Source organism: Ceratotherium simum, chromosome 13, assembly GCF_057802395.1.
Source record: "Ceratotherium simum simum isolate JZ-2026a chromosome 13, ASM5780239v1, whole genome shotgun sequence".
Taxonomy (NCBI): Eukaryota; Metazoa; Chordata; class Mammalia; order Perissodactyla; family Rhinocerotidae; genus Ceratotherium; species Ceratotherium simum.
The window spans coordinates 28,795,653-28,807,042 of NC_141912.1; the positions used below are offsets into that span (position 1 = coordinate 28,795,653).

The window sequence follows — 11,390 nt, forward strand, 5'->3', positions numbered from 1 at the left end:
AGGTATATTGGCCAACTTGTCTCAATTCGAGTTTGCCTCATGTATCTTCATTATTAGAATGAGGCTGTGCGTTTTTGGCAGGAATATCACTTAAGTGATATTATATCTTGTTCAGAGCATCGTATCAGTGAGCATATCATGTTGGTTTGTCTCAACATTGGTGATATTAACATTGATTACTAAGCTACAGTGCTGCCCACCAGGTTTTTATTTTTTAAAGTTTACTATGTTTCATTTTGTAGTGAATAAGTAATTTGTGGGGAGATATTTCAGACTGTAAATATCCTGTTTCAGATCATATTTTCATTCACTAGTTTTCAGCATCTATTTATGTTTTTTTAACTCCACAATTGCTTCTATTTTTTTAAATTAAGTTCCTTCTAAGAGAAATAACTTTTTCTTCTCCACTATTTCTTTCTTTATTCTTTTTTTATGTGTCAGTCTGAGCTTGTAGAGTCTTATTTCTTTCAATTCATTAGTATCATAGTTTCTCTTAATACCCAAATTGTCCTAGACTTGAATAGTGGTAGGCCCTTCAAACTGGTTCCTGTTTCTTTTTGATGTGTCCCTGTGATTCTTGGAGCATATCCTAACATTTTTTGAGTGTAGGTGATTCTTTCTTCAGGTAAAAAGAGATGCAAGATGATGGAAAAAGTCAATGCAAGTTCTGAAGGCTACTTTGTACTACTGGGTTTTTCTAATTGGCCTCATTTGGAAGTAGTTCTCTTTGTGGTTATCTTGATGTTCTACTTGATGACATTGATAGGTAACTTGTTCATCATTATCTTGTCATACCTGGACTCCCATCTCCACACTCCCATGTACTTCTTCCTCTCAAACCTCTCTTTTCTGGATCTCTGCTACACCACCAGCTCCATCCCCCAGTTGCTGGTCAACCTCTGGGGTCCAGAGAAAACCATCTCTTATGCCGGTTGCATGATTCAACTTTACTTTTCCCTTGCACTGGGAACCACAGAGTGTGTGCTACTGGTGGTGATGTCCTATGACCGTTATGCAGCTGTGTGTAGACCCTTGCATTACACTGTCCTCATGCATGCTCGTTTCTGCCATCTGCTGGCTGTGGTATCTTGGATAAGTGGCTTTACCACCTCGGCACTTCATTCCTCCTTTACCTTCTGGGCACCACTGTGTGAACATCGCCAAGTGGACCACTTCTTCTGCGAAGTTCCAGCATTACTGCAACTGTCGTGTGTTGATACCCATGCTAATGAACTGACTCTCATGGTCATGAGCTACATTTTTGTTCTCATACCTCTCATCCTTATTCTCAGCTCCTATGGTGCCATTGCCCAGGCTGTGCTGAGGATGCAGTCAACAGCTGGACTTCAGAAAGTCTTTGGGACATGTGGAGCTCATCTTATGGTTGTATCCCTCTTTTTCTTTCCAGCCATGTGTGTATATCTCCAGCCACCATCAGGAAATTCTCAAGATCAAGACAAGTTCATTGCCCTCTTTTATACTGTTGTTACACCTAGTCTCAACCCTCTAATCTACACTCTCAGAAACAAAGATGTAAGAGGAGCAGTAAAGAGACTAATGAGATGGGGGTGAACCTATGTTCTTATGACATTAACAAAATGGAGCACCTCTTCACCAATGGTTCACCCATTCATCCATTCATAAACCATTCTTTCATTTCTTAATCTATGAGCACTTTTTCAGCATGTACTCTCACAAGGTCACAGAGTTCTTGGTAACAGATATGAAGTAAACAAGTCTGTCCCAATACCAATCATTCTCTAATGGAGAAAACAGCCCTGTAAAATTAAGATCAAAAATCAATATTAAATTTTTTTCAGCGGAACGAAGCTAATTTGGTGAGGAAGATCAGCCCTGAGCTAACATCTGCCAATCCTGCTCTTTTTGCTGAGGAAGACTGGCGCTGGGCTAACATCCACACCCATCTTCCTCCACTTTATATGGGACCCTGCCACACCGTGGCCTGCCAAGCGGTGCGTCGGTGCGTGCCTGGGATCCGAACAGGTGAACCCCAGTCTGCCGCACTGGAGGGCACGCACTTGATGGCTTGCGCCACGGGCCCGCCCCGCCTTTTTTTTTTTTTTTTACAAATTAAGGCGTGATCTTTTTCTCCACCACTGAGAAATATTCACCCTGAGCTAACATCTGTTGTCAATCTTCCTCTTTCTTTTTCCCCTCCCTGAAGCCCCAGTACACACTTGTATATTCTAGTTGCAAGTCCTTTTAGTTCTTCTATGTGAGCCACCACCACAATGGCTACTGACAGATGAGTGGTGTGATTCTGTGTCTGGGAACCGAACCCAAGCCATAGAAGCAGAGTGCGTGGAACTTTAACCACTAGACCATCAGGGCTGGTTCTTAATTTCTTGCTTTTAAGGCAGAATTCATCATAAATTCTTTTTCATTCTTTGGTTTAGTTAAAGACATAGTGAAATACCTTAAGTCTTTTCTCTAACAGTTGTTATATTTTGAATAGTAGTTAATATTGAGAAAAATACTCGTCTGTATTCTGTAATATTCTATTATCAATAGTCAGAAAATAAGTTTTATGAATCATGGCAAGAAAGGCTCTGAAGTAATGCAGCAAAAGTCAGCATCTTATACTTCTCTTTTTTCAAGGCAGTGAGAAGTGTATAGGAGGTGGAAATAACTTGTGAACTGTGATATAGAGCTTGTAAAGTAATGGACATTATAGGCTATGTGTAGTTAGGTAAAATAAAGTGCTTGGAGCACCTGCATCACTTAAGGAGCAATAAAGAATATCTGAGGCAGATAGATAGAATACTGGGCTCTGAAAATGTACTGATGAATCTGATGAGTGTTTGAAAGAATTATGTGAAAATATATTTGGAAAAATTTTGTGATAAAAGCTATTGGACTTAAACTTTTATTTTTTTTAAGAAAAAAGAAGCTATTGGAAAAAGTTAGGTTTTTTTATTTTTTAAGCTTGATTTAATTTGAATATTTGAGGTTAATGTGTACTTTACAAAAGTCAATTTATATGTTTTGAAAATCAAGAAATGTATTTTTTATAAAAGTAATAGTTTTGTTACGTATATTGTTGCCAACCATCTCCATATGAAATAAGTCTATGTCTATAACACTTTCAACTGGTAGTTATATTCAGCTAGAATGAAATAATGGATAAAGGACTTCCCTTAGTAAAATATAAAATAAAATCTTGGCAACACTTCAGTTTTGCATGATAACCAAAATGTCAGTCGTAGTTTTCGAGGCCTTTAAAGTTTACACGTGATTGGGGCCGACCCAGTGGCGCAAGCAGTTAAGTGCACGCAGTCTGCTGCTGCAGGCTGGGGTTCGCCCATTCGCATCCTGGATGCGCACCAACGCACTGCTTGGCAAGCCATGCTGTGGGAGCTTCCCATATAAAGTGGAGGAAGATGGGACGGATGTTAGCCCAGGGCCAGTCTTCCTCGGCAAAAAAAAAGAGGAGGATTGGCAGATGTTAGCACAGGGCTGATCTCACAAAAAAAAAAAAAAAAAGTTTACATGTGATTGATTCAAACCTTATTATCTAAATTAAAGTGAAAAACACATCCACAAAATTCCCTTCAATTTCTTGTGTGGCTTGCAATTACATCAGTTCTGCTGACTTTGTCGTCTTCTTTGTGTGTCTGTGATTCTTCTTTTATCTGCAACTAGGCATAAACAATAATATAAGGTGTATTCACTTGCCCTTAACCTAGTGTTCTAGAAATGAAGAACCAAGAATCAAGTATATAGAGAACTTTTAGTAAATAATTGGGACCACATGTAGTCAAGTATAACAGACCAAAAACCTTATAAAAACTTAAAAAACATAGCTTAGTTCTTTGAACCATCTTGTATTATGGAAATCTTATTTTTTGGGGAGAGCTTATGTGGTATCCTTGTCTCTCACTATCTAACTTTTAAAAAAAATTAGTTTCCCATTCTCTTTTCTTATTGCAAATCATATAAATATCCTTCTACATGTGTAGACTGTTTTCTTTTGGAACGCTATAATTCTAGCATGTACGATGTTAATTCCTAACCACAATAGCATGATGTTCTATATAATTTTTAACCTAGAACAAAAATCAGTTACCAAAAATTCCTCCAATGATTAACACAGGTATTGTTCTTTTTATTGTTTTGTACTTTTTTTTTTCGTGAAGAAGATTCACCCTAAGCTAACATCTGTGCCAGTCTTCCTCTATTTTGTATGTGGGTCATCACCACAGCATGGACACTGGAGAGTAGTGTAGGTCTGCAGCTGTGAACCGAACCTGGGCCACTGAAGTGGAGCATGCCGAACTTAACCACTAGGCCACGGGAAGGCCCCTATACTTTTTAAACCATACATGAAATTTACACAATTTGATCACAGGCAGGATGATAGGTATAATTTTTTCTCACTTTGTAAATAAGGAAACTACAGTGAAGAAGATTTGTGACCTGCCTAAGCTTAAACAACTTGTAAGGAGTGACATCAACATCATGGTAGACTGAGCTACTCTCTTTGTCTCTCCCCTCTAAGCTACAACCACTAGGACATTCTTAGACCAACAAAGGATCCTCTGCACAGCACACCAGAATGCCTGAGAGATCTATACACCTACACTGGTGAAGGTGAGTGGACCGGATCTTGTGGAGAAGGTAGAACCAGGGGAGAGGTGGCAACAGCTCCCAAGACCAGAGGTTCAAGGAACTGTGACTTCATCTGCAATCAGGCTATAGAATTGGCAATAACTTCCATGAACAGAAGCCCCAGGAACCAAGGCAGCCTGTGCTCCTGGAGGCTACAGGAACTGCTGCAGAACATGTAACCCAGCTGCATCCCACTCCCCCAGCAGCAACATCTTCCACCTCCACCCTCCCAGCAAAGGGGGCTTCATTCAAGATGCTGGTACCCACAGCAGCAGCAGCAGTGCCTGTGACCTGCAGTTCCAAATTATGCTGGCGTTGAAACCAGAGGTTCAAAAGACCATAGCAGCACTTGCAACTCAGCCCTTCCACCTCCTCCAGCAGTTTTGTGTGGTGCCCATGTTCTGAGGCTCCAGGAACTGCTGTGGCACTCAAAATCAGAGGCTCCAGGAAGTGTGGTGGTGCTCACATCCCAGATGTCCCTCCTCCTGTGGCAACAGCTGAGGCACCTGTGAACACAACCCACCCAGCAGTGGCAGTGATACCTGCAAACCCAGCACCCAGGCAGTGGTGGTACTAGCACTCCCAGAAAAACATGGGAGCAGCAGCACAGGATGCACATGCAGCAGCCACACCTGATGCTGCAGAAAACCTGATCACAGTGACAATAAACCCAGGCTACCCTAGCTTCAGTGGTGCCTGTGCTCCAGCCACTCCACCCATGGCAGTGGTGCCTGCAGACCCAACAAAACTGGATTTGTCAGAGGTGCCCATGACCCTGGCTTCTGCTTCCCCCATCACTGCTCTTGCTGCAGTGTGGGAACCTGCTACTCAGGTGACCCTGGAAGCAGCAGATGTGCCAACCAGCCCAGTGACCCTGGTAGTGATGCCCACAACTGCAGTGACATCATAAGCAGCAAGACATCAGCAACCTAAGAGGAACAATCAGCACATCAAAGGCACTGACTACACCTCTGGCAAAGGCAGTGGTGGTTGGAAAGTGCAGGTTAATAAATACAATCAGAAGTAGCTCAGAATCAAGATAAACAAAGCCTTACCTAAATAAGAAGTGTTTGCTGCTACAAATGCACTAGCAGAGGAACAACTCATCAAAGACCATGAAAACTATAGTAACATGGTATCACAAAAAGAAAGCAACAATTCTCCAGAAACCAAATTTGAAATCACAGAAGATTACAATCTAACTGACAGAGAATCCAAAATAGCTGCCATGAAGAAACTCAGTGAGCTACAAGGCAACTCAGAAAGACAGTTCAATGAGCTCAGGAATAAAATTAATGACAGAAGGAGTACTTCACCAAAGAGATTGAAATTCTAAAAAAAGAACCAAACACAAATTCTGGAGCTGAAGAACTCAATAAATTAGATGAAGAATAAAGTAGAAAGTGTTGGAAATAGAAAAGGCTGTACGGAAAAGAGAATTAGTGAGCTCTAAGATAGAAATCTAAAAATGATTCAGGTTAAAGAGAAGAGAGAACTAAGATTTTTAAAAAACTAATAAATTCTATGAGAAATATCTGACTGAATAAGGGAAAGCAACATAAAGATAATGGGTATCCCAGAAGGAGAAGATAAGGAGAAGAGAGAAGAGAGCTTATTTAAAGAAATAGTAGCTGAGAACTTACCAAACCTTTGGTAAGAACTGGATATACAAGTACTTTAAGCTAATAGAACGTGGAATTATCTCAACACAAAAAGACCTTATCTAAGTCACATTATATTAAAACTGTCAAACGTCAATGACAAAGAAAGAATATTAAGGCTGGCAAGAGGGGAAAAAAACACAATAACCTACCAAGGAACTCCCATTTGGCTATCAGCAGATTTCTCAGAAGAAACTCTACAGGCTAGGTGAGAGTGTAATGATGTATTTAAAATACTGAAAGATAACTGTCAGCCAAGGATACTCTATCCAATAAAGTTAACTTCCAAATATGAAGGAGAAATAAAGTCTTTCCCAGGAAAACAAAAGCTGAGGGAGTTCATTGGTAATAACCGTGCCTTACAAAAAAATCTTGAAAAGAGCTCTCCTATCTGAAATGAAAGACAAAGTTATAAAAAGCTTTAAGCAAGGTGATAAAAAGAGACACACGGAATCAGAAAATTGCAACTATATATCATAATAGGTGAGTAAACATTTAATTATAACATAAGGTTAAAGGGAAGGAAAACATTAAAAATAAGCCTACCACTTCAACTTGGTAACAAATTCACAATACACAAAGGGTGTAATTTTTTCATCGTGACAACAAAAATACAGAGGATGAGGAAAATGATGGAACCACATATGCAAGTAAAGATAAGATGCTGAGAGCAGAAAAAGGGCTATCTTTTCTATGAGACCTTTTATGCAGACCTCATGGCAACCACAAAACAAAAATTCAGAATACAGTCATGAAACATAAACAAAGAGGAAACTTAGAAACACACCACAGAAAACCACCAAACTGAAATGGCAGACAGAATCACAAGGAAAAAGAAACATTGGAAACATAAAACAACCAGAAAACAAAAGATAAAATGGCAGTATTAAGTCCTCAAATAGCAAAAATTACCCTAATGTAAATGGATTTAATTCGCCAATCAAAAGACACAGAGTGGCTGAATGGATTAAAAGACAATACCCAACAATATGCTGCCTCCAGGAGACTCATCTCAGCTCTAAAGACAAACACAGGCTCAAAGTGGAGGGATGGAAGATGATACTCCAAGTAAATGGCAACCAAAAGAAAGGGGGCATAGTGATATTTACATTAGATAAAATGTACTTCAAACAAAAAGTATAACAAGAGACAAAGATGGACATGATGTAATGATAAAGAGGACAATCCATCAAGAAGGAAAAACATTTATTAATATATATGCACCTAACATATGAGCACCAAAGTATATAAAGCAACTATTAACAGACCTAAAGGGAGAAATTGACAGCAACACAATAGTAGTAGGGGACTTTAATACCCCACTTACCAAAATAGATAGATCATACAGACAGAAAGTCAACAAGAAAGCATTGGCCTTAAATGACACATTAGACCAGATGGACTTAATAGATACATATAGAACATTCCATCAAAGACAGTGGAATATATCTTCTTCTCAAGTGCGCCTGGTACATTCTCAAAGATAGACTGTATGTTGGAAAACAAAACAAGTCTCAATAAATTTAAAGGAGACAGAAATCATATCAAGCATCCATTCTGACTACAGTGGTATGTTGCTAGAAATCAACTACAAAAAGAAAGCTGGAAAAGTGAAAAATAAGTGAATATTAAACCACACACTACTGAACAACTGTTGTATCAGTGAAGAAATCAAAGGAGAAATTTAAAAATACCTGGAGACAAATGAAAATGAAAACACAACATATGGAAACCTATGGGATGCAGCAAAAATGGTAGTAAGAGGGAAGTGTATAGTAATACAGGCAGACTTGAAGAAACAAAAAAATCTCAAATAAACAATCTAACTCTATACCAAAAAGAACCAGAAAAAGGAGAACAAACAAAGCCCAAAGTCAGGAAAAGAAAGGAAACAATAAAAAATTGAGCAGAAATAAATGAAATGGTGACTAAAAAATCAATAGAAAGGTCAGTGAAACTAAGAGCTGTTTGTTTGCATAGATAAACAAAATTGACAAACATTTAGCTAGTCTCACTAAGAAAAAAAAAAGAGAAGCCTCAAATAAACACAATCAGAAATGAAAGAGGAGAAATTACAATGGACACCACAGAAATACAAAGGACTATAAGAGGGTATTATGAAGAGCTATATGCCAACAAATTGGACACCCTAGAAGATATGGCTAAATTGTTAGAATTATACAAATTTCCCAAACTGAATGAAGATGAAATAGAGAATATGAATAGACAAATGACTAGTAAAGAGATTGAACCAGCAATCCAAAACCTCCCAAAAAACAAATGTCTAGGACCAGGAGTCTTCTCTGGTAAATTCTACCAAACATTCCTAGAAATTTTAATACCTATTCTTCTCAAGCTCTTCCAAAATATTGAAGATGAAGAGAAGTTTCCTAATTCATTTTACAAGGCCAACATTGCCCTGATACCTGTCTTGACATGAGTGCAGCCATGTCTGGCCATTGCATTAACCTACAGCCACCAGCACACAAAGAAATGTAAAACCGCTTTCTGTGTGATGGGAACTGGCCTTTTTCCCAGGAACTGGCCTTTCTCCCATGGAGATAGTTGCAATATGTAAGAATTTCAAGGTCTTTTGGGCATCACAGCCTGGAGCAGACTGGCCATCTGTGCCGGGCTGGAACGATAACCAGGGAAAACAATGCACATACACAACTGCCAGGCTGGGATGATAGCCATGGGTCTCAATGCACGTATGCCACTGATAACCATTTGTGCATAGGAATACTGAAGGCTTGCTCTGTAAACTCTGTAACTGCTTATATAAACTGCTGGAAACCAAGGCCTGGTGAGTGTTCCACCTGTGGAAGGGACACCTTGCCCAGGACGTGTGATTCCTGCCCAGCCGTGTCAATTGAAGGGACTCTCCTGGCAGTGGTGCGTGGATGTTGTGAGTAACCGTTCTGATGTGTTCTTTTTTTTGGTCAACCTGGTGTTTCTCTTTCCAGTTGATTTGTGTCATTTCCCTTCAGTCTATGTGGATGTTTTCCCTTTCCAGTTGAGCTGATGTTTTTCCCTCTTAATATTTGACCTATTCGGATCTGTTTGCAGACTATCGCCTTTACTATCCTCTATATAACAAAATATACCTTCAGTCCATTTTTTTGGAGTGGAAAGTTTCTTTTACATCTCCGATAGAATCCCCGAACCTCTCATAACATAATTGGTGCTGTGAGCAGGATTTTATTAAGGAGATGGCTTTCCTGTTCAAACAAAAGGTAACTGAAGCCAAGATGGAAGAGATTCCAGGGTTGGAGGACCCTCCCTTTGACATTCTGGCTGGGGAGTGGGCTTGTAGGTCAGGATTATGTGAATCTTGGGATGTTCATCTGCGAGATATGGATCATTGGATGTGACAAAAGCTTTGCAGATAGTGGGGAAAAAAATAGAGATGATTTTTCTTTTCTGGCATGGTGAGGTTGGTGTTTGTTGACTGCTTATTGTGGGGCTATAGAAGATAGGAATAAAATACAAAGGGAGAAGGTGTTCTTGGAAAGAAAAAAAGAAGTTTCAGATTTACAGTCCTGGCTGATGTCACCCAAAATAGGAATTCTTTCCTTGCCGTGAGCCTGGTATTCTAGTTTTATTTGGCCCCTCTTATGTGACAAATAAAGAGCCTGAATATGTATCCAATAATAAATTGGCGAGCCAGCCAGGAGGCTCTTGGCCCAGGGCTCGGCGGCCCTGGGCCAGGTGGGATGTCCTGCGAAACAGTCCAGCAGCTGCCTAGGCGATTTGCCCTAGGGACTGCTCCCAGTGCTTTCCATCTGACTCGGCACCGCTGACCCTGGGCACATTTTCTTATGACAGGGAAACAGGCTCTAAAATTATTTGTTTGTTTGTTTGTCTGTTTGTTTTTGCTTACACTGAGAACTCCCTTCCTCTCCATCTGGGGTCCTGTCTCCTTAAGAGGCAGGGCTATCCCTACTGGAGTGGGAATAGTTGTAGGACTTTTACCCGGAATCTGTTAGATGCGTCTATCTGTTCTGTTTGGGATCCCATTTGACTGTCTGTTCTGTATGTGTGTAATTTTGAAGGGGGGGAATTCCATCTGTCCCCAAGAAAAGACCTCTGGGCCACCTCTTGGCTAAATGGGCTATATTCAGGTAGGAGCCCATGTCCAAGAAGAAGATAGTTTTTTCTTGTTAACACCACATGACCACAATATTCCATAGATTCCAGAGAGAAAGTGGCCAAAATGGGGCAATTTCAGTTTACCAAAACTGGTGTATTTGCTTATGCAATTGGAAAAAGCCAGCTAAAATGTTAAACAACCAACGGGAAGCCTTTTTAAATCTTTTGAGGTTTCTAAATAAAATCAAGAATACTGTACTGCCTCCTTAAAAGACAGTAATTAAACATGCCAACAGCCGAAGCTGAATCTGCTGCTTCTCTCCCCTCTCTCGCTGAGCTTCCCGCTTCAACTCCCCCGGAATTCCTGATCTAAAATTCAGCAAGTGAAAATAAGTAAACTTTTGAAGTAATTTAAATTGTAATGGCCATTCTGGAGAACCTCTGTTTCAGATGAGTTCATCTTAAGTGTCACCCTTAAAAGAGAGGGTTCAAAACCTCTCACGATGAAATGCAATCTTTAATTAATACACAGAAACTTCTAAAAGACAAAGTTATTTCAAAAACAGCTTCCAAAATCTTTTTGGTACCTTGAAGCTTTAGAGTTTTGCTAAATTAAGTTGATAAAAATTTATTGAGTCTCTGGGTCATTTCCACATAAGATAAAACATTAAAAATTGTTTACTAAGCATAGATTTGTCTGCCTTTGGTTTCTTATCTCAGAGAAACTAAAAGATGCTTGGATTTATTGATAAATATGTTCTGTGCATGTTGAGGAATTTTCTATGAGAAAGTACACATTTCTGGAAAGTCTGTATACAAGAAAAACAAAATGTATGTTGTCCATAAAAAAGGTATAGAGAATAGAGATATTTTTGTTTTTTTATTGTTTATTAAACAATTTATTATTGTTTTTATTATTTATTATTTTTTTGTTTATTAATTTGTCCTAAAGCACTAAAAAAAGAAAAGAAGGCATGAGACAAATTCTAAATGCAAAAAGTAAGTGAC

General features: G+C 39.3%; 1 protein-coding gene across 1 annotated transcript; it reads left to right on the plus strand.

The window, feature by feature from the left end:
* The first annotated feature begins 492 nt into the window (after positions 1–492).
* LOC101408953 (olfactory receptor 2J3) lies at positions 493–9,203 on the plus strand. The gene is made up of 2 exons (XM_004441797.3): positions 493–1,557; positions 9,110–9,203. The coding sequence occupies exons 1-2, from the start codon at positions 643–645 to the stop codon at positions 9,140–9,142; spliced, it is 948 nt and encodes a 315-aa protein (XP_004441854.2). The 5' UTR covers positions 493–642; the 3' UTR covers positions 9,143–9,203.
* The last annotated feature ends 2,187 nt before the right edge of the window (positions 9,204–11,390 follow it).

Bases quoted from the DNA above. Each gene is read 5' to 3' on its own strand.
- LOC101408953 (XM_004441797.3), top strand. From the start codon at position 643: ATGATGGAAAAAGTCAATGCAAGTTCTGAAGGCTACTTTGTACTACTG. The intron at 1,558-9,109 runs ATGAGATGGGGG...TGAGTGTTCCAC, and splicing joins GAGGAGCAGTAAAGAGACTA to CTGTGGAAGGGACACCTTGC.